This window comes from Ailuropoda melanoleuca, chromosome 16 (genome assembly GCF_002007445.2).
Source record: "Ailuropoda melanoleuca isolate Jingjing chromosome 16, ASM200744v2, whole genome shotgun sequence".
NCBI lineage: Eukaryota > Metazoa > Chordata > Mammalia > Carnivora > Ursidae > Ailuropoda > Ailuropoda melanoleuca.
The window spans coordinates 90,648,666-90,672,471 of NC_048233.1; the positions used below are offsets into that span (position 1 = coordinate 90,648,666).

Consider the following 23,806-nt stretch of genomic DNA (forward strand, 5'->3'; position numbering starts at 1 on the left):
GGCACAGCTAGGAAGCATCAGAGCAGGGACACGTCTGCAGGCAGTCAGGGCAACCTTATTCTTAACCACCAACTGATATTCCCTTTAAGAAACAAGGAAAGTTATGGGGCGCCTGGGTGGCACAGCGGTTGGGCGTCTGCCTTCAGCCCGGGGCGTGATCCCGGCGTTGTGGGATCGAGCCCCACATCGGGCTCTTCTGCTGTGAGCCTGCTTCTTCCTCTCCCATTCCCCCTGCTTGTGTTCCCTCTCCTCACTGGCTGTCTCTATCTCTGTCGAATAAATTTTAAAAATCTTTAAAAAAAAAAGAAAAAAAGAAACAAGGAAAGTTATAAGCCCCTCACCAGAAAGATACACAGAAGGCAAACAAGCGCACGAAAAGATGCCCCACATCACGTCATCAGGGAAGTGCACATTAAAACAGCAGTAAGACCCCTCCTCTAAGTAAATAAATAAGTAAAATCTTTAAAACAAAAGTTTAAGGAACGCCTGGGTGGCTCAGTTGGTTAAGCATCTGCCTTCAGTTCACGACATGATCCTGGGGTCCTGAAATCGAGTCCCACATCGGGCTCCCTGCTCAGCGGGGCGTCTGCTTCTCTCTCTCCCTCTGCTGCTCTCCCTGTTCATTCTTTCACTCTCTCCCTCTCAAATAAATAAATAAAATCTTAAAAAATAAAAAATAATAATAAAACAGTAGTAAGCTCCCTGTGCGCAGCTGCTGGAACGGCCCAAATCCAGCCCCAGAGTCTGGTGAGGACGTGGAGCAGCAGGAACGCTCATTTTTTGGCTGGTGGGGACGCACAGTGGGGCAGCCACTCTGGGAGACAGTCTGGCGGTTTCTTAAAAGACGACACATCCCGTCACCACACGATCCAGCACTCACGCACCCTGCTCTTTACCAAAGGAGCTGAAAGCTTATGGCCACACCAGACCTGCCCCCAGGATGTTCACAGCAGCTTTCTTGATAGCTGTAGACACGCCATTCGTAACTGAACCAACTTGGAAGCCACCAAGATGTCCTTCAGGAAGTAGACAGATAAATACACGGGGGCCCATCCAGACCCTGGCCTATGAATCGGGGACAAAGAGAAAGGAGCCATGAAGCCATGGAAAGACGTGGGGAACCTTAAAGGCATCTGACTGAGTAGAGGAAAGGCTGCATACTGTAGGATTCCGACTCCGGGACATTCTGGAAAAGGCAAAACTACAGAGACAGTAAAAAAGATGAGTGTCTGCCAGGGTTTGGGGGAAGGAACAGATGAACAGGCAGAGGAAAAAGATTTTTAGGGCACGGAAACTACTCTGCATGACACTATGACAGATTCATATCATCACACTTCTGTCCAAAACCACAGAATGCACAGCACCAAGAGTGACCCCAAGAGTCAACTGTGCACTATGGGTGATAAAGACACGTCTAGAGGCGCTTGGGTGTCTCAGGTCATGATCCCAGGGTCCTGGGATCCAGCCCCACATCAGGATCCCTGCTCAGCGGGGCGTCTGCTTCTCCCTCTTCCTCTGCAGCTCCCGCTGCTTGGGCTCTCTCTCTGTCAAATAAATAAATAAAATCTAAAACAGAAGACGATGATGACGACAACGACAACGTGTCCATGCAGGCTCATCGACCGTAACAAACGTACCACCCTGGGGGGGTGTCAACAGCGAGGAGGTTGTGCATGTGTGGGCCGGGGTACATGGGAAATTTCTGTACCCTCTTTTCAATTTTGCTATGAACCTAAAACTGCTCCAAAAAAATAAAATCGTCACAAAAACAAATTTTAAAAAATCTAAGCAATGAAGTTATAGACCCCCCAAAATACACACAGTGTATATACATATATATATATACATGTATTCATATGTGTGTTTGCNTTTTAAAAAATCTAAGCAATGAAGTTATAGACCCCCCAAAATACACACAGTGTATATACATATATATATATATACATGTATTCATATGTGTGTTTGCATATATATGAAAAAGCAAACCTTTTCACAGACAATTTCAGAAGTTTCACAGACCTAAAAGATCCTTAGGCCCAGTTAAAAATATGAAAACATAACACTTTCCCCGGGGCTCAACAGAGAAATACCCAAATTCCACTAGTTTTTGCATCACTTGATAACACAGAATATGCATTCTCAAGTCCTGAAAAACCATCCATTCCTAGAAATTCTGCCTTCCACCCACCCTTGCAGCTCGTTGGGCTCCGTCCTAGCCCTCTCTTCCATTCACTGACTCCAGGCAACTTCAGGCACTCCTGTGGCCTCACAGAGGCTTGAACCAGATCTCAAACCCGGAAAAATTAAAGGCTTAAAACAAAGGCTTAAAGGATTAACCAGCTTTTCAGTCCTCAAGACTGAAAACCTACACTTGACAGTTCTTCAAAATGGGGGTGTTCAGGTAAAGAGGCGGGCTACCTGAGTGGATCAGGTCATGTGGTACATTCTTCATTCACAAAGCCAAGCGCACTTCACTACCAAGCGCTGAATTACTCTGTAATACCTAGAACAAACCATGAGCAACCTCAGGCAGAACATTTCTTTGAGATTCATACTTTGAACCAGCCCAGGGAAAAGGCTGGGTCCAGGGAAGGGCCACCCTACCTGGTTAATTATACACGAGTTGTCAAACTCAAGAGCAACCAATGGCTTGACTTTAACCACGTTTTAGTTCTAGCAGCACCTGGGTGGCACAGTAAGCTGACCGTCTGACTCTTGATTTTGGCTCAGGTCATGCAGGGAGGCTGCTTGAGATTCTCTGCCTCTCCCTCTGCCCCTCACACTCACTCACTCGTGCGCTCGTGCGCATTCTCTCTCTCTCTCTCTCTCTCTCGTAAGTAAATAAATACATAAAGTACTTAAACACATTTTAATTCTAACAGAGCCATGAGAGTAATCGTGCTCAGAACTCTGGTTTGAAGCGGAAAGAATTAAAATGGCATCAGAAGACTAGTCCCCACTGTGTAAAATTTACAAAAGCCCATTTCATGAAAAAGATTGAACACACTTACCTTTAAATTTTGATCTAATGTTTGCCAGTTCTTTGTTTATTCTCTTTATTTCTGCTTCTTTACTTTTGCCTAAAAAAAGAGAACACAAATGCATTCTTACTTCAACTGATTTCTGAACAAACGTCTATTCCCAGACAAGTCAACACATCAGAATCGAAGGCAGAACCACTGCTTTTAGGAGGCAAGGAAAGAAGCAATCTGCCAGCAGCCAAAACCAGTAGGGAGGTGGCTGGGACAGAAGCTGGGGTCCTGGCACAGGCCCCCCCCAAGTCAAAACAGGGCAAGTCCGTAAGCACCACACAGGAAAGCAGCCACTCTAGGAAACGAGGAGATCTACAGCACCGTTTTTAATCCTACCTTTTGCCACAGTTCTGGAACTGAACACACTCAAAATACCTGCTAAACACTTTCCAAAATAAATCATTATCAGCTAATAGTTTACTCCTAAAATGGCTGTTACTGCCATGGGTAATTTTTTAAATAACTATNTCCTCCGCTGGGAGCCTGCTTCTTCCTCTCCCACTCCCCCTGCTTGTGTTCCCTCTCTCGCTGGCTGTCTCTGTCTCTGTTGAATAAATAAATAAAATCTTAAAAAAAAAAAAAAAGGAGCAGCCAGAGGTGCCCTGAAGGGTTGGGAAGGGGGCACCAGGTAGAGCCGTGGGCTTTAACAGCCCAGGGTGGCAGGTCAAGGGCAAGCTGCTTCTTAAATCATTCTCAAACAAGTGTTATCTTAGCTGAAGTAAGCTTTTTGGACTTGGCTCAAACGGCCATGAAAATGGTATCTCGGTAGCCTTCCGCTTCACACCCACTCAGACTACAGGCTGCTCCCCAACATAGCCTGGACTGAGCGTAGAAGACAAAGCACTGTGCATGTGTGTGCACCTGAGTGCGCATGTGCCCACGCGTGTATACGTGTGTGTGCGTGTATGCGCCTGGGTGTAAGTGTGCACCCGTGGGTATGTGTGTGCGTACACGCGCCTGGGTATAATAAGTGTGCACCCGCGTGTGTGTGCACCTAAGTGCAACTGTGCACCCGTGTGCACCTGTGTGCATGTGCCCACGTGTGTATACGTGTGTGTTTGCGTGTACACCCATGTGTGTGTGCGTGTATGCGCCTGGGTGTAAGTGTGCACCCGTGTGCGCCTGTGTGTGCGTACACGCGCCTGGGTGTAAGTGTGCACCCGTGGGTGTATATGTGTGTGTGTGTGCACCCATGTATGTGTGCGTGTATGTGCCTGGGTGTAAGTGTGCACCCGTGGGCGTGTGTGTGCACCTAAGTGTAACTGTGCACCCGTGTGTGCCTGTGTGTGCGCGCATGCACCTGGGTGTAAGTGTGCACCCGTGGGTATGTGTGTGCACGCGCCTGGGTATAATAAGTGTGCACCCGCGTGTGTGTGCACCTAAGTGCAACTGTGCACCCGTGTGCACCTGTGTGCATGTGCCCACGTGTGTATACGTGTGTGTTTGCGTGTACACCCATGTGTGTGTGCGTGTATGCGCCTGGGTGTAAGTGTGCACCCGTGTGTGCCTGTGTGTGCGTACACGCGCCTGGGTGTAAGTGTATACCCGTGGGTGTATGTGTGTGTGTGTGTGCACCCATGTATGTGTGCGTGTATGCGCCTGGGTGTAAGTGTGCACCCGTGGGCGTGTGTGTGCACCTAAGTGTAACTGTGCACCCGTGTGTGCCTGTGTGTGCGCGCATGCACCTGGGTGTAAGTGTGCACCCGTGGGTATGTGTGTGCACGCGCCTGGGTATAATAAGTGTGCACCCGCGTGTGTGTGCACCTAAGTGCAACTGTGCACCCGTGTGCACCTGTGTGCATGTGCCCACGTGTGTATACGTGTGTGTTTGCGTGTACACCCATGTGTGTGTGCGTGTATGCGCCTGGGTGTAAGTGTGCACCCGTGTGTGCCTGTGTGTGCGCACACGCGCCTGGGTGTAAGTGTATACCCGTGGGTGTATATGTGTGTGTGTGCACCCATGTATGTGTGCGTGTATGCGCCTGGGTGTAAGTGTGCACCCGTGTGTGCCTGTGTGTGCGTACACGCGCCTGGGTGTAAGTGTATACCCGTGGGTGTATATGTGTGTGTGTGTGCACCCATGTATGTGTGCGTGTATGCACCTGGGTCTAAGTGTGCACCGGTGGGCGTGTGTGCGCACCTAAGTGTAAATGTGCACCCGTGTGCGCCTGTGTGTGCGCACACACGCCTGTAAGTGTGCACCCGTGGGTGTATGTGTGTGTGTGCACCTGTGTGTGTGCGTGTGCGTGTCCGCGTGTATGTGCATGCCTGTGACCCCACATGTACATGTGTGCTTCTCACGAGGTGCACAGGAATCCGTTCCTCTCTGGTACGTGCGCTCTACTCCACCTATAGGAAAAGAGACCCCGAGTGGCAGAAAGTTACATTGTGCAGGGGGTCAGATCTACAGCAGAGATAAGGAAAAGACTGGGAGGCAGTGGGAAGAAGTAATGCTAAATGAGCCTTCATAAAATCTGCAGCTATTACCCAAGATTGGACAATCACTAAATAAAACTAAAAGCACGCAGTTGTAGAGCTAACCAGCAGGAGAAACAGAAACAGATGATTAAGCCGTGCTCCATCCGTGGAACAAGACCAAGGGTGAGGCAAGAAGCTGTGGTGTTGTAGCCAAAGGGTTAAAGTGGCCAATTTACAACAAACACACAAACACACATTTTTTTCAATCAGAGCAGCTGAGGGTTCTCCTGGATAAGAGCATATCCCAGGAGTAGGCTTTAGGGCCAGGCATGTGAGGCTGAAATCCCAGAGAAGCCTATGTTCCCTCTGCAACTCAGGGGAAGTTACATCTCTGAGCACACTTCTTCAAAAGGAAAACCACCAAAAGCCACGGGACTTCATGTAGCTCATCTGTGTGAGAGAAGGTAGAGAGGAAAGTGGTATAACAGCCCGACCAGAGGACGGGAGAGCCAGAAGCAGACCCGGGTGAGCTCAGAAGGCTGAGTGTGAGGACCAGGGCGCTGGAACAGCCTCCCACCAACCAGGCCACTGGGCTGCTCTGAGTCACACTGAGCAGGAGAGGAGCAATGGGACAGGGAAGGTCCACAAGTCACCAGGTAAAGACAGCAGAGGGGGGAGCACTGTGCGACAGAAAAGCCACCCTGGACCGTGCCTCCAACCAACAGCTCAGAAAACTAATTCCACATAAAAATAAGCAACAGGCAAGTACTCAAGTCAAACCCCACATCAGGAGACTATGAGAACAAAGCAGAACAGGAGCAGAACGGTATCCCCACCAACAAAGAAAGGGCCTCAGGAAGACCCAACAGAAGAGATCAGAATCAGAGCTCTCTACTTCAAAATCATCATGGAGAAAAATACAGAAGACAGCTAAAAGTTCAGTGGAAAAATTCAGATATTAGGCAACAGAAGTAAATCAGAAACCTAAAAAATCATTCCAGAAATGAAGAATAACCTAGAAGCAATACAAGAACAAACACAACAGAGGTCTTGACAGAAGCAGAAGATACAAGAAACATTTAAACCAAAGAGAAATGAAGAACGAAATAAAGGATTCAAGAGAAAGTAGCAAATATTGAAAATGGACAAAGACACAACATATGGCCAGCAGGACTCCCTGAGGAAGACCCCCAGCTAAGCAGCAGAACAGACGACAATGTGTCATTTGAAAAGACTTTTCGGAAATTACCACACCTGTACCTGGGAATATTGACCCCAAATAACACAAACCAACACCTAGTCTAATAAAAGTACTGGACTTTAAAGGAAAAAAAAAAATCCTTTGAACATCTAAGAAGAAAGAGCAAGCAGCTTATACAGGAAGGAAAATCAGAAGATACCCTCAGATTCCATCATCACTTCACAGCGGAAGAAAAGGGTGTGACATCTGAGCTCTGTGCAGAAAGGAAACGTGAGACCAGGACTTTCCATCCAGCACACTCAGCCCCTAGCGTGCCCGGCACAAACTTTATCAACATGTGAGATTCCAGAGCACCATGAGCAAGCCCTGGGCCGCTTGTGGCACTCCACAGTGAACGAGCGGACAGCCGAAGTTTCTGGGGACATCAAAGGAACAGCACCAAAATGCGGGTGAAGGAGGAGAGCATGCAGGTATCGGCACACACAGATAAGCACAGCTGCGACCAGGCGGGGCAGGAGAGGCGGCCAGGCCAGGTGTCCCCAGTCACCACGCTGACAGTGGCAGGCTCAGAGACTGTTGTGGGTGTAACAGGGTAAAGGTCACAAGTGATGACGAGGTCCCCTACCCAGTCACCCCCAACGCCCTTGAGATTCCTGGTGTGGAGGAGGCTCAAGAGAAAACCCTGGCTGTGCCAAACGGAGCTGGAGTCCACAATGACCTCGTGAAGCATTTTCCCTTCAAGCCGTGTACGTGTATCTCCTAGAGCTGTCCTCTGAGGAGGCTTAGAACAACAACGTCGGGTAGCCCCAAGCACCCCATCCCCAGATGGTGCTCTGGGAGCACTATTTCCCACCACAAGAAACCAGGCTTCTTGGTAAAACTGCTGGCTGCACAACTGGGCAAGGCCCACGACAAGCCTGGACTTCACAAGGACTATCGAAGACCACATGCCACCAGGGCCACGTCAGGAACACTCAGCACCCAAACGAGGAGACTCCATTAGCCAAAGGGGGGACAGCCTGAGCTTCAAAAAGGATAAGCAGTACAGTGGACAGCGGCAAAATTCACAAAAACATTTAAATCCGTAAGTTCAAAATTTTACTTAAAAAAAAAAAAAAAGCACCCAATTAGTCACCTCGAGAGGATATTAAGGAACAAGTTAACTTGAAAACTGGGAAATCAAAGGAAAGAACCAAGCAGCTGTTCCGCCTCTTCCACATGAAGCATCCCCCCGGGTCATCGCACAGGAAGGGAAGGGTCTCTTGATAAAAGCATTCTAACACATCCACGAAAAGCATTCTGAGAAGATCACCATTTGGCGTCCTCCCAGAGGACTGACTGGAACCGAGCAGGGAGGCGGACAGCTGCTAGCGTCACAAGGCGTCAGACAGACACAGCACAAGCCCCCAGGGAACAGAAGAGCATCACCTCGAGTCTGGCCAAGGTGTCAGCTATATGTGGTCTGGCCTCCGTCCCCAGCTGCCAGACAGCCAAGAGCACGGTGGAACGCACTAGGACTTCCACAACTTAATGTCCCTTACATGTCCTCGGTCTTCAATATACTGTTGTGAGGAAAAGAAAGGAACACAGATTAAAAGATGAAAGAACAGGAATGTTCAGAAATGGGCAAGACCAAACCACAGCGTTCAGGATGCATCCTCGTGTGAGAAACCTGAAAAGGACACAAAGGAACCCAACGATGGCAGCAGGTTTTGGGGGAGGTGAATGGGACAGGGCACGTGGAAGGGCCTCTGGGGCCATCGCCCGGGTGGAAGTTACAAGGATGTTCACCTTATCATAACCTATCAATCTCCAAACATAGGTTTTATGTGATGTCTCCTGTTTTAGTTTACAACAAAAAAGAGAAAAGAAGAGGAGACTGCCTAGTGAGGCAGTGGATCCCTGACCTGCAGGAATGTTCACGCTGAAGCTGCTGGACACTGCCCTGCCCCAGGCTGGGTCCTCGGGTCCATCTGACCACAGCTTCCCCTGCACAAAACCCAAGTCTCTCCCAAGAGCAGAGGATGCCATCCATACCTCTTGTGTGGCCTGGGTACGAGGTCCTGCTCACTGTTCATCACCCCTCCCCCTTAAGGGGGGACCCCAAGAGATTCTCTGGAATCCCTAGCCATGCTCTTCCCCACCCAGAGTCCTCTGCAGCAGCCTCCCCTCCACTTCACCCCTCCAACTAAGCAGTAAGGATGTCACCTCTTCAAGAAACCCCCCCAACCCCTCACAACAGGGTGGGGTGCCCCCTCGTGTCTGCTGCCACAGTGACCTTAGTCTCCCAGGCACTTCCTGTCCCTGTCCCCACCTGATCCTCTCCCACCTCAACAGCCTTGCACAGGCACCCCCGCCACAGGGCTGGCTGGCGACCAACATAGACAAAGGAGGCTGGGCAGGACGAATGGGGCTCCCTCTCGAGGGCAGGTGCTGGTTGGCCCATACAGGAACTCCCGGGAAGAGGGGAGCTCATGAGACGGTGCGCAGACACACCTCAGAGGAAGGCCCAGTGCAGGAGCCTACCTGGGCTCAGGTTTAGGCCGGACAGCCTGAGTCACAAACTCACCCCCACCTCACGGCAGAAACACCACCATGGGAACCAAGGAGCACCGCCCTCACCATGTAAGCCCACACACGGAGCCCTTAACTGGACACTGGATGCTCTGACTCTGCTGAACAAGGCTATCCCTAAGCATTAACCCTGAAAACGCCAAAGGGGAATTCCACCTGCTAACAGGCCCGTCCACAGTAAGTTTTAAAGGAAATCTAGTATGACTGCAGGTGATTGATAATCCATATGCAGATTAACACATTCACACCAACAGATGTGTCCCAAAATGCCCTGGCAGGAGGCCTCTTCCACGGCGCACCGCCATGAGGTGAGGCTACCGCAGAGCGACCTGTCCACCGGGGTCTGTCAAGAGCTTTCCTGGCAAGGGCTGGTTCATGCTCACTCATACTGTACTTCTCTCCAGGCAGAGGACCCCAACAGCAACCAAACCACCCCACACTGCTGGAGCAAATCTAACAAAACGTCTTCTCTTTTTAGATGAAGCATTCGCTCTCGTGACGCGGAGAGGCTTACCGCCCACCCTGACTTCAGAAACAAATTTTGAAAGGGAAAATGTGTCAACGAGAGGAACTGGACTAGAGTGATAGGCCTCACCGGACTCGATCTCTGTTCCACAGTGAAGAGATTCTGGTCTTTGCCACCCTGTGTGGTCTCTATCTAAAAATGCAGCAGGCCGGTCAGCCACTGAGGATACAGAGCTTGTACCCGGCAATCCCCACGGTGGACTTAGGAGCTCTGCTGGCTAATGAATAACCTGGACGAGCCCAAAACGACTGCCCAAAAACGAGCTACGATTTGTGCCCAGTAAGTAGCAAAAAATGCACTCCGTGCGGATAAGCTTTGATAAAAGCTCTTGGATTTTTAGAATTACCGTCCCTGGTCATTCTTCTGGAATAACATGCTGGTTAATGATTTCTTCTTGTTTGCATGCTGAACTAATCAACTGACAGTATTAGTGTTCTGTGACCCTAAGTTTGGAAACAAAGAGTACAGGAGCCTATCACAACTTATTACAAGATACCAAACCACTAAAATCTGAAGGTAGTAAGTATGAAATTTACAATAAAACTTGGTCTAAATAAGGAATTTTAGTCTGTATCTGGGCGCCTGGGTGGCTCAGTCGGTGAAACGTTTGCCTTCAGCTCAGGTCATGATCTCAGGGTCCTGGGATCGAGCCCCGCATCGGGAGCCTGCTTCTCCCTCTCCCTCTGCCACTCCCCCTGCCTGTGCTCGCTCTCACTCTGTCAAATAAAATAAAATCTTTTCTTAAAAAAATGATTTCGGGGGGCGCCTGGGTGGCACAGCAGTTAAGCGTCTGCCTTCGGCTCGGGGTGTGATCCCGGCGTTGTAGGATCGAGCCCCACATCAGGCTCTTCTGCTATGAGCCTGCTTCTTCCTCTCCCACTCCCCCTGCTTGTGTTCCCTCTCTCGCTGGCTGTCTCTATCTCTGTCAAATAAATAAATAAAATCTTTAAAAAAAAAAATGATTTCAACATATTTGCTTCCATTCTTCACTTTTGTTTTGATTATGCTAACACATTTGACTTTTGATGATATACACTTGGATTTCATTAATTTCTACCATGATGGAGTTATTTTTAATTAGGAATACTCAGGTTAGTGTCTGATTTATAAAGTGGCAAAACTTGCAGATGGTGTTGAAAAACAGTGAACATTAAATTTACGTAGGATTTAGGAGCAGTGAATGTTATATCGGATTTTTATAAGGTGTTTTCTTACCAAAAATTAATTATAGTGACTTGGGGGAATTTTTTTCATAAATAGGATATTTTTAATACTTTTAATTATCACCAGAAAATTTGCAATGTGATTCAACTTTTAATTTGACTTAAGGTAAGTGTTTTATTTAGAGTTCATGTTACTACTTCGATGGTGTTGCTTCAAAGGCTTGGTCTGACATTACTGGCTGTAAGTAGATGTACTGGCAATAAACTAAAGACCTTAGCCTTCAACTGGTTTATTTTTACTAGCTAATTTATCAGATTTTATTTTTTATATGTATAAAGAATTGCAACAGGAATACAGTTGATGTGTGTCAGTTCTACTGAAAAATTTTTTTTCCAGGATATTGTTAGCTTCAAGAAAAGCTATTGGATAGTTTCCCAGTATTTCNAAAAATGTAAAGGTTTATTTCTGTACTCTCAGTATTATTCTATTAATCTGTATATCTATCCTTATACCATAACAACACTGTCTTGATTATTTTGTACTAAGTCTTAGAATAGGAAAGTGAATGCACCAACTTTGCTCATCTTTTCCAAGACTGATTTGACTACTATGAGTCCTTTGAATTTCTATGTGGATTTTAGAACCAGCTTATCTCGGGGGCGGGGGGGAGGCACCTAGGATTTTTTTTTTTAATGAGGATTGCATTAAATCCATAAGTTAATTGGGGATTGTTGACATCTTAACAATACTGTCTTCCAATCCATACACATGGGATGTCCTTCCATTTATTTAGGACTCCTTTACTCCCTTTCAACAATCGTTTGTAGTTAAGTGTACAAGCCTTACACTTCGTTAGAATTTATTCCTATGTATTTTATTCTGGGGCTCAAACTCACAACCCTGAGATCAAGAGTCACATGCTCTACTGACTGAGCCAGTCAGGTGCCCCTGTATTCTATTCTTTTTGATGCTATTATAAATAGAATAGTTTCCCTCATTGTTAGTGTAGAGAAATACAATTGATCTTTCTAAACTGATTTTATATACTACAACCTTGCTCAATCAATTTAAATTCTAACAGTTTTCTAGTGGATTCCTTAGTATTTTCTAAATAAAGAATGATGTCAGCTATACATAGGGATCACTCTATTTCTTCCCAACCTGGATGCCTTTTATTCCTTTCTCTTTAGTCACTGCCCAGGCTACAATCTCCAGTATTAAAGAGGAGCAGTGAGAGCAAACATTCTTGTCATGTTCCTAATCTTAGAGGGAAACATTCAGTCTCTCACCATTAAACTAGGTCTTGGCTGTGGACTTTTCATAGATACCCTTTATCAAATTAAGAAGTTCCCTTGGGGCACCTGGGTGGCACAGTCGTTAAGCGTCTGCCTTCAGCTCAGGGCGTGATCCTGGAGTCCTGGGATCGAGCCCCACATCAGGCTCTTCCGCTATGAGCCTGCTTCTTCCTCTCCCACTCCCCCTGCTGTGTTCCCTCTCTCACTGGCTGTCTCTGTCAAATAAATAAATTTTTTTAAAAATTATTAAAAATAATAAAAAAAAAGAAGTTCCCTCATATTTCTAGTTTATTGAGTATTTTTATAATTAAAGTGTACTCGGGGACACCTGGGCAGTTCAGTCAGTTAAGCATCTGCCTTCGGCTCAGGTCATGATCCCAGGGTTAAAAAATAAATAAATAAACTTAAGAATATTTTAGATTCTATACTTATAATGGATATTACACTGTAGTTTTCTTTCCTATAATGCGTTTGTCTAGTTTTGTTATCAGGGTAATAATTACCTCAGAATGAGTTGGAGAATATTCCTTCCTCTTCTATTCCTTTTTTTTTTTTTTTAAGATTTCTTTTTAATTTATTTATTTGAGAGAGAGCATAAGCAGGGGGAGCAGCAGAGGGAGAGGGAGAAGCAGACTCCCGGCTGAGGAGGGAGCCCAACATTGGGTTTGATCCCAGGACTCTGGAATCATGAGCCAAGATAAAGGCAGATGCTTCACCGAGTGAGCCATCCAGGTGCCCCTTCTATTTCTTTTCAAAGAGTTTGTAAAGGATCCAAACTGTTTAAGTTTTTGATAGAATTTACCAGTAAAGCCATCTGGGCCAGGATTTACTCTTGTGGGAATGTTTAAATTACCAATGCAATTTCTTACTTGTTATAAACCTATGCAGATTTTTTTGTTTCTTCTGGAGTCAATTTCAGTTATTTGTGTCTTTCTATGAATTTCTCCATCTTATTTATCTAATTTTTGGTATACAATTACTCACAGCATTCCATTATAATACTTTTTATTTCTGTAAAGTCAGTAGTAATGGCCCTTCTTTCGTTCTTGATTTTAGTAATTGAGTCTTTTCTTTTTTTCTTGGTCATTCTAGCTAAAGGTTTGTCAGTTTTGTTGACCTTTTCAAAGAACCAATCTTTGATCTAATGTTTGTTATCTTCTTCTTTCTGCTTCCTCTGGGTTTTGTTTGCTCTTTTTCTTCCAGATTCTTAAACTGAAATATTAGGTTCATGATCTGAGATCTCCTTTCTTAAATAGGTATTTACAGCTGTAAATTTCCCCCCAAGTACTGTTTTTACTGCATCCCTTACATTTTGGTATGTCGGGTTATTTTCATTTATCTTAAAGTATTTTTTTAATCTCCCTTTGCTGAGGGAGGTCAGCAAGAAGATGTGATCCCCAGTTAACTCATGAATGAGACACAGGCTATCGGCAGGTCCTCTCACCCCATCCTGTCCTTGGAATATGGGTTCCACTTGCCTTCTCCTCTCCCAAAAGCTGTCCCAAGTACAAGTACGCTGACTCAAGACAGCAATGCGGTACGAAGACTATCCGGATGGTATATGTGATTGAATCCAGTTAAGGCTTCTCTACAAACTTTTGAGGATTTGGTAAGCGGATGCAAAATCTGCTAGTCTTGCAGCTGCTCAAACCACACCTCGTATGTAAGCTGTTTTGCTTATTAAACCTGCCACCTACCGATCTGGAGCAGAGGCAGGCCGCTGAGATTGGGCCCTGTATTTGGGGGGCAGGGAGAGACGGACCATCCATTCTGCCAACCTCTGCTTTAAAAAAAAAAAGGGGGGGCGCCTGGGTGGCACAGCGGTTGGGCGTCTGCCTTCGGCTCAGGGCGTGATCCCAACGTTATGGGATCGAGCCCCATGTCAGGCTCCTCCGCTAGGAGCCTGCTTCTTCCTCTCCCACTCCCCCTGCTTGTGTTCCCTCTCTCGCTGGCTGTCTCTACCTCTGTTGAATAAATAAATAAAATCTTTTAAAAAACTAAAAAATAGGCTCAAAACAAGGCTTGAACTCACAACCCTGAGACTAAGACCTGAGATGTGATCAAGAGTCAGGCACTCAACCAACTAAGCCATCCAGGTGCCCCTGGTCTCTGCTTTGTAATTCAAGTGTTTAATCCGTTTACATCTAAAATAATTACTGATAAGGTAGGATTCCTATCTGCCATTTTGCTATATTTTCTGTATATCTTGCAGCTCCGTTCCTATTTTCTTCCATTACTGTCTTCTTTTGTGTTAGATAACTTTTTAGTGCACCACTTTAAGTCCTTTGTTTCTTCTGCTGTACTTTTTTTTAGCTAGTTAACAGTTGCCTAGAGATTATAATTAACACCTTAACTTAAAACAATCCAGTCTGAGTTAATATGAACTTAATTGTAATAGCATAGAGAAATTTTTCTCCAAAATATGTCGTCTGTTCTCTTCCCCCTCCTTTGTACTACTGTCATACAAATTACATCTCTATACATTATAAGCCCATCGGTACAGTTTTATTTAAACTGTATTTAAATTAATTAAGATTGTCTTATGCAGTTGTCTTTTAAACCAGAAAAAAGACAAAGTTATTTAAAAAAAAATTATGCTTTTAGGGCGCCTGGGTGGCACAGTGGTTAAGCGTCTGCCTTCGGCTCAGGGCGTGATCCCGGCGTTATGGGATCGAGCCCCACATCAGGCTCCTCCGCTATGAGCCTGCTTCTTCCTCTCCCACTCCCCCTGCTTGTTCCCTCTCTCGCTGGCTGTCTCTATCTCTGTCAAATAAATAAATAAAATCTTTAAAAAAAAAAAAAAAAATTATGCTTTTATACTTACCTACACAGTTGCTTTACCATTACTCTTTATTTCTTCATGTATTCTATTATTTAATGCCTCTCATTTCAGCCTAAAGCACTCCCTTTAGTATTTATTGAAGGGCACGTCTGCAAACAACAAATTCCCTCGCTCTTGTTTATTTAATAATATCTTAATTTCTCCATTTTTGAAGGATGCTTTTGCTGTATACACAATTCTTGGTTGACAATCTTTTTCTTTCAACATTTTGTAGATGTCAGCCCGCTGCCTTCTGAGCTCCATGGTTTTACATGAAAAGTGAGGTGTTAATCTTGAGGATCTCTCAAAAATGATGTCACTTTCCTCACTGCTTTCAAGAATATCCCTATGTCTTTGTCTTTCAACAGTTTGACTATGGCGTGTCTAGATACTGAGCTCCTTAGGTTTATGCTATCTGGAGGTCACCTTGGATACGCAGACTGACGTTTGTGACCAAATTCAGGGAGTTTATGTCTTCCAATAATCTTTGTGCACCTCTCTCCTACTCCTCTCTTTACAGGACTCTGATTATTGATGTATCAGTATGCCAGATGATGTTCCACAGATCTCGAGGCTGTGTTCATTTTTATTTTTTTAAGATTTTATTTATTAATTTATTTATTTATTTGAGAGAGAAAGTGTGCAACCAAGAGAGAACAGAAGCGGGGAGGGGCCGAGGGAAAAGGAGAAGCAGACTCCCCGCTGAGCAGGGACCCTGATGCGGGGCTCGATCCCAGGACCCCAGTATCACGACCTGAGCCGAAGGCAGATGCTTAAGAGACTGAGCCACCCAGGCGCCCCTGTTCATTTCTCTTTATTCTGGTTTTCTTCCTGTTCCTCAGATTGGATCTATACTTACCTTGATACTGATCTTAATTTAATTATCTTAACAAACCTATTCCTCAAATTCACTGATTCTTTCTTCTGCCAGCTCAAATCTGCTGCTAAGCCCCTCTAGTAAATTTTTCAATTAGTTATTATATTTTCAACTCCAGAGTTTCTATTTGGCTTTTTTTTTTTAATAATTTCTAACTCTTCTTTGATATGCTCTATTTGGTGAGTCTCATTTTCATGTTTTCCTTTCATTCTTTAGACACAGTTTAAGTTCTTGGAATGGATTTATAATAGCACATTTAAAGTCCTTGTCTAATAAATTCAACATCTGGACCCTTTCAAGGATAGTTTCTACTGGCTACTTTTTTTCCCGTGTATAGACTGTATTTTCCTTTTTCTTCATACATCTCATAAATTTTTTATTGAAAACTGGGCATGTTAGGTAATATAATGTGGCAACTCTGGAAATCAAAATGCTCCCCTCCCCAGGGACTGTTGTTACTGTTTGCTGTTATTGTTGTTGCTGCGCTTGTTTCTTTAATGACTTTCCTGAACTAGTTCTGTAAAGTCCGTAATTCCCTAGAGTTTACAGCTACTGAAGTCCTTGCTCAGTTAACTTAGTGGTCAGTTCACGACTGGAAAGGGGTTTGTTTCCTTAAGTGCCTTGCGTGAGTGTCCCAGACATCGCCGAGGAATTCTGTGTGCTGAGCCTTTCAGTACTCGGGCAGATTATAGCTCTACACCTTTGCCTTCACTTCCTATTTGCACAGGGACTCAAGGTTAGCCGGAAGTGAGAGACTGCGCCTTCTCAAGTCCTTCCTAGGCGTACACGCAATCCCGCACTCAGGCAGCCTTCCGGATCCACAGAAATCTGTCCGAGCTTTTCAAAGCCCCCTGATGGCAAATCATTCTCCACATCTTTCTTTTAAGATTTTGGCCACACTCCTGTTTGCCCGTAACTGTAATATTAAACAACTGTCACTGACTGTTTTCCACAACACACTAGAACATGGCTTTCCCACTAAACAAAGTCAAATAATGTTAAGTTCTGCAAAGTCAAATAATGTTAAGTTCTGCAAATGGCTTTTCCAGAAAGCCAAAGGACTGACCAAACGGTAACAGTGCTCTAAGAACAGGACTTTTTGAGGGGCTCCAAACGTGATCTGTCCTTTTCAGTGGCTGCAAGTCTGCTCGTTTTCACAGCTACACGGTTGTGAAGCTGATTATTTTCAATGCCACTACAAATCACGGGAGAGGAGAATGACAGCGGTCAAGTTACAGGTTCAACAGTCTTGTTGAATAAATCTTCCTGAGATTGTTTTAATCTTTAGTTCATTTCCCGAGCTCTGACAAAGTTGATTTTGACCATTTTTACCACTGTTTCCATTGCTTTTATGGAGGGATGGATATATGGTGGTCTCATTCCACCATTCTGAGTAAACAGCAATTCTGCTTTAGACTCAAAGCCACCACAAATAATGAGTACTTTACCATTCATGCCCTGTCAATTCTGATTTCTATATCTCCAAAATCCACCCTACCTTTCCATTCCTCCTCCCTTGATTCAGACCCTCACCATCTCCTAGACCAAAGCAATTAATCTTTTCCTAACTGATTTTTCTGCCTCTAAGCCTAGTCTAAAATCCACTCTCTGTATTCAAAATTACTGTTCCACTAATAAAAAATAAGTTGCATACTGTCACTTTCCTGCTTAAAATACATCAGTGGACCACATCTCACAGAGGAGATTCCCCATGATCTGGTTTCAGCCTGTCTCTCCTACCTTGTTCTACTGCCACAACCGCACCTTGACCCACCTAGACACTACTCATACTAAAAACCACCCACAACTTTGTGTGTCCTGCTGTCACTCATGCCTCTCTTCAGTGTGGTGCATGGTGCTCCCCACTTTCCTGAATCATCTCCTTACACTGTGAGTTTATTAGCAAGACCTGACCCAAGTATTACCCCTGTATTACCATGCCTAACCACTCTCTCCTAAGCTGATCATCACTTGTTTTCACTATTCAGCTCACACCACTTAACACTATGCATTCAAAGGCTTGAGCGACTCTGAGGACAGAGACCATGTCTCATTATTCCCAGTGTTTAGTATGCAAAAGCAAACAAACAAAAAAGCCACAGTCTTGATAATGCTCTACAAAGGCCTTATATACCTTCTGTGTCCCCACCTCCATTACCACTCTGACCTAACCTCCTACTCCCTTCCTCTTGGCCCGCTCTATCGCGGCCTCATAGGCTTCCTGTTTCTTCTATACACTGGTCATCTTCCCCCAAAGGAAGCCTTTGTACTTGCTGTTCCCTCTGTCTAACATGTTCTCCCCACTAATTTCTATATGGCCCAGTGCCTTCAAGTCTTGCTCACTGGTTACTTTCATAGCAAGACCAATCCTGGTCACCCTATTTGGAGTTAAAAACCCACAACCCCGGGGCGCCTGGGTACCGCAGTCGTTAAGCGTCTGCCTTCGGCTCAGGGCGTGATCCCGGCGTTCCAGGATCGAGTCCCACATCGGGCTCCTCCGCTGGGAGCCTTTCTTCCTCTCCCACTCCCCCTGCTGTGTTCCTTCTCTCGCTGGCCGTCTCTCTGTCGCATAAATAAATAAAAAATCTTTAAAAAAAAAAAACCCACAATCCCATATTCCCCACCACCTTCTCTCCTTAATTTCTCTCTATTGTACTTATTGTCTTCCAACATAAGATATAATTTTCTTTTTATTTTCCATCTCCATCTCCCAGAATGTAAGTAAGCTCCATGTGAGCAGGTGGTGTTGTATGTTCTACTCACTGGTATAGCCTCTGGAACCCAGGACAGCACCTGGAATTTAGTAGGTACTCCATAGATGTTCAGAGAGGAAAGAATGCCCAGCATATAGTACGTGTTAATAACAGCATACATCTGAGTACTTATAATGTGCTAAACTGTCCCAAGAGCTTATACGCAATTGAGCTAAGAAACAACTAACACTGGGGGTGCCTGGGTGGCTCAGTTGGTTAAGCGTCCGACTCTTGGTTTCGGCTCAGGTCAGGATCTCAGGGTCATGAGATCAAGGCCAGCATCAGGCTCTGAGCTCAGCAGGGAGTCTGCTTGAGATTCTTTCTCCCTCTCCCTCTGCCCCTCTTGCTCACATTCTTTCTTGCTCTCATAAATAAATTAATTAATTAATTAATTAATTAATCTAAAGAAAGAACATTGATTAAGCACTAAGACTGCCACCAACACAGGTGATGTTTTTGTCTCCAACAGAAAACTCTCCTTCCAGGTCCTCCCTCACCTCCATCCTATCAGCAAGTCTTGTCCATTTCTCCTCCAAAAGAATATTCTATTCTCACTCTCTCCATTGTCACCATCTTGTCTGGACTCTCACAACTTCTACTTTCCTCTCCTGGCCTCCTTCAACCTATTTTCCACACAGAACCCAAGGTAATCTTTTACATATAATTAGCCCGGTTACTTACGTGATTTTCTTTAGCAGCTTCCTACACGATACCTGAGAGAAACTCAAACTCGCTGCCGGGGCCTTCAAAGCCCAGTATGTTCTGGCCTCCACCCAGTAGTCTGCTTTCATTTCTGCGACTCTGCCTCTCATTCACTATGCTCTAGCTGCACTGGTCTTTCAGGTCCTGAAGCAGCCGTTCTCCCCTCAAGAGGCTGGTCCCAGGTCAACTTCAGGACCCAGGTCACACGTTGCTTCTTCAGAGAGGCCTTCTAGGAACACTCTACCTAAGTATTCTCTCTTTTAGGCTCCACCACGATGAAGTATACTCTAAAAACTATTTCTATTTTTAAAGTTTGAGTTCAGAGTTTAAATTAACTCTTTGGAAAATGTAAGTATCCAAACTCCTCTGGACTGAGTCATCATTACCAATAAGATAATCTATTGACTTCACCACAAAGAGAAATTTCCACTTACTATATTCAATTACCAGCAAGAAACTGCCTCATCGACACAGATCATGTCTATGGAACAAAATCCTATTAGATGCCTATCTCCCTTGCTTTGATTCTGGGTTTCAGAGCACCACAAACTAAACCTGTATAAACTGTATCGTTCTGTTTAATGGAGAACAAGATCCTCCCTGCTTGCCTGCTTCAGGTAAGAACTAGAAAAAAGTGCCAAAGAATCACACGGTCTCTTTAAATTCCACTTAGAGGGGCACCTAGGTGGCTCAGTCTGTTAAGCGTCTGCCTTCAGCTCAGGGCACGATCCTGGAGTCCTGGGATCCGGCTCCCTGCTCGGCAGGGCAGTTTGCTTCTCCCTCTGCCCCCACTCATGTACTCTCTCGCTCACTCTCTCTCTCAAATAAATCAATAAAATCTAATAAATAAATAAATTCCACTTAGAAACACATGCCAGAGGTGCCTAGGTGGCTCAGCGGGTTAAGTGTCTGCCTTCAGTTCAGGTCATGATCCCAGGGTCCCAGGATTGAGTCCCACATCAGGCTGCCTGGTCAACAGCGGGCCTGCTTCTCCCCTCCCTCTGCTGCTCCCCCTGCTTGTGCTCTCCCACTCTCGCTCTCTCTCAAATAAATAAATCTTAAAAAAAAAAAGAAAGAAAGAAAGAAAAGAAACATATGCCAAACAAGCTTTATAGTAAGAACTACATTCTAAAATTAGATTTATTAAGATTTTTAATTTATTTATTTGATAGAGAGCGAGCGAGCACAAGTAGGCAGAGCAGCAGGCAGAGGGAGAGGGAGAAGCAGTCTCCCTGCTGAGCAGAGAGCCCAATGCAGAACTTGATCCCATAACCCTGGGATCATGACCCAGGCGGAAGGCAGACGCTAACTAACTGAGGCGACCAGGCGCCCCTGAAATTAGATTTGATAATAAAAGGTATTACTACTTCATTTGAGAATTAGAAAGTAAAAATACTAAAGTCAAATTATTATTTCCCAAGGTGTGGTTAATCCAAAGTATTAAAAAATGGCCATAAAGGTCATGAAGTCCGTGTGTAAAATACATAAAAATTAGGGGGTAGTTGCGTGGCTCAGTCAGTTAAACATTCAACTCTTTTTTTTTTTTTTTAAAGATTTTATTTATTTATTCGACAGAGATAGAGACAGCCAGCGAGAAGAGGGAACACAAGCAGGGGGAGTGGGAGAGGAAGAAGCAGGCTCACAGCCGAAGAGCCTGATGTGGGGCTCGATCCCAGAACGCTGGGATCACGCCCTGAGCCGAAGGCAGACGCCTAACCGCTGTGCCACCCAGGCGCCCCTGAACATTCAACTCTTGATCTCAGCTCAGGTCTCGACTCAAGGGTTGTGAGTTCAAGCTCCATGTTGGGCTCCATGCTGGCTGAGCATGAAGCCTACTTTAAAAAAAAAAAAAATGTGTACACACACACACATATATAAATTAATCCAAATCTTACTTAAAAGAAAAAGACTGTATGGTAAGAGCAGTCACCACAATTTGGGATGGGGGAAAGAGATGATCAAGTGGTAACTACTCAGGCTAACGGAGCCTGCAAGAGGATGAACAAGTGAAAAAACAACCCTTCCTAGAGAAGCTGAAAAGGCTCCAGAGTTGAAAATGTCAGGTGCATCAGGACATGGACATCAGGAGGGCCAAGTCTATGTAAGGAGCAGCGGGCTCCCTTCAGCAGACCCTGCAGTCAGGCAACCTACTCCCCCAATCCCAGCAGAAGACTAGAGGTTCCCCCCCCCGGAAAAGCAGGAACACGGAAGCTCTAGCCCTGCTGACACCAATGAGCGCTGGGATAAGGTGCCACACTAAGAAAAGCACAACTGAGTGAAAGACTCACTGATGGTGAAACACCCCCTCCCAGAATAACGGCAACTGGGCTTACAATACCCACCTACCTTACCAAGCAAGAGATGAGACTGAAGGGTCATTCTGGAAGAGACTGAAGAGACAACTGACATGTAGGTTCCCCCAATGACAGAGACCCCTCATCCATCACCATGCGGGGAGGCCTCCCACCGAAGCACTGACCGTGTTGGCCAATGCTGGTACATGTGAGTGGAGAGACTCCAGCCACCAGGCATCTGGGAAGGTCTCACAGCACGAGCCAGAAACCAAAACAAACCTACAGAAAAGGAAATCAGAGCAAAGAGGCTATACAGAGGAGGAAACTCCACAGCAATGCATATTCTTACATAGAGAAAATACGGCTTAAAGAACCAGATACCAGAAAAAAAGGAGCACTTAGACAATAAGAAAGGTCTCAAGGGGCGCCTGGGTAGCGCAGTCGTTAAGCGTCTGCCTTCGGCTCAGGGCGTGATCCCGGCGTTCCGGGATCGAGTCCCACATCGGGCTCCTCTGCTGGGAGCCTGCTTCTTCCTCTCCCACTCCCCTGCTATGTTCCCTCTCTCGCTGGCTGTCTCTCTGTCACATAAATAAATAAAATCTTTTTAAAAAAGAAAGAAAGGTCTCAAATTATAAAAGAACTAGCATTAAGTTTTAAAAGTTCAAAAGAAGGGCTAGAGGACAAAGGTGAAAGTCTCAGAAAATAGGGGCGCCTGGGTCTCTCAGTCATTAAGCATCTGCCTTCAGCTCAGGGCGTGATCCCGGCATTCTGGGATCGAGTCCCGCATCAGGTTCCTCCGCTGGGAGCCTGCTTCTCCCTCTCCCACTCCGCCTGCTTGTGTTCCCTCTCTCTCTGTCAAATAAGTAAATAAAATCTTAAAAAAAAAAAAAAAGTCTCAGAAAATAAAACACCACAATGAAAAAGAAATGGAAGATGAGAGATAAAAAGGTAAGAAAATGTAAGCCAAGAGGTATAAATTTCACTTATTAGAGGACCATTCAAAAAGGAGAAAGTGAAAGGACATTTTCAAAGATATAAACAAGAACACTTCCCCAAACCAAAAGGACAGGAGTTTGCAGACTGAAAAAGGTCACCATGTGTCACATCCCTGGCACAGCATCTTAAATTGCAGACCCCTAGAGACTAAGAATACAGCCACGCCTTCAAAATTGAGGAAAAGTTAGTTTCAGCTAGAATTCTACCAGAGCCAAATTCTCAAATAAGTACAAAGGTAAAAAGTACATTTTTTTTTCAAAAATGCAAAATCTCAAAAGAATTTTACCTGCTATGCACTCTTATCAAGCACAAATGAGCGCAAGCCCAGGGCACAGACAAGTGGGACTCCAAAGAACAGAGGTCCAACCAGAGACAAGACCCTCGGGACTAGTCCCAGGAGGGCAGCATGAGCAGCAATAACCGGTCCAGACGCCAGCAGAACCGATCACTCCAGGAAGGACACGCCCAATATGGGAAGAAGGGGCTGAGAGGCTACCTGCTGTGTCCAACCACAGGAAGGGGAATCTCACAGTCACGTCCAGAAGCTTAGGGCTGAAAAGCAACAGTGTTATCAAAAAGCACAAAAGTACAGGGCGCCAGGCCAGCTCAGTCGGTGGAGCACGTGACTCTTGATCTCGGGGTCGCAAGTTCGAGGCCCACATGTGGTGTAGAGACAACTTAAAAATAAAACCTTTAAAAAAAAAAAATAAAAGTACAAAAGTACAAAGGCAATAATTAACACCAAAGGCATTAAAAGTTGAACTATCAGGGTGCCTGGGTGGCTCAGTCGGTTAAGTGTCTGCCTTCGGCTAAGGTCATGATCTCAGGGTCCTGGAACTGAGCCCCATGTCAGGCTCCCTGCTCGGTGGGGGGTCTGCCTCTCCCTCTGCCTTGCTCCTCCCCCCCTCATGCTCACACTCTCTCTAATAAATAAAAATCTTTTTAAAAAAATGTTGAACTATCATTCTCATCTGAGAAGAGTATTTTCAGACATTAATTAAATGTTATACATTAATTAGACAAAATATCGTGGTACGTTAGAGAATGAGAGAAGGAAAGCTCAGGTAAATTAAATCCTCATCTTCCACAGTAAGAAGTCAATAAATAATAATTAAATGGGGGAAAAAAACACCTATAAATGGTATAACATGTG

At 45.3% G+C, this 23,806-nt stretch overlaps 1 protein-coding gene across 3 annotated transcripts in view; it reads right to left on the minus strand.

Annotated features, from left to right (window-relative positions):
- AP2A2 (adaptor related protein complex 2 subunit alpha 2) overlaps positions 1 to 23,806 on the minus strand; it is an 81,811-nt gene that overhangs the window by 44,063 nt on the left and 13,942 nt on the right. For 2 of the 3 annotated variants that reach the window (XM_034645946.1, XM_034645945.1), the window contains exon 2: positions 3,012 to 3,080. In XM_034645946.1, coding sequence (XP_034501837.1) covers positions 3,012 to 3,080 — 69 coding nt within the window. Of the gene's footprint in view, positions 1 to 3,011; positions 3,081 to 8,079; positions 8,214 to 23,806 lie in introns of all 3 variants that reach the window. The other variant, XM_034645947.1, reaches the window with a different exon arrangement.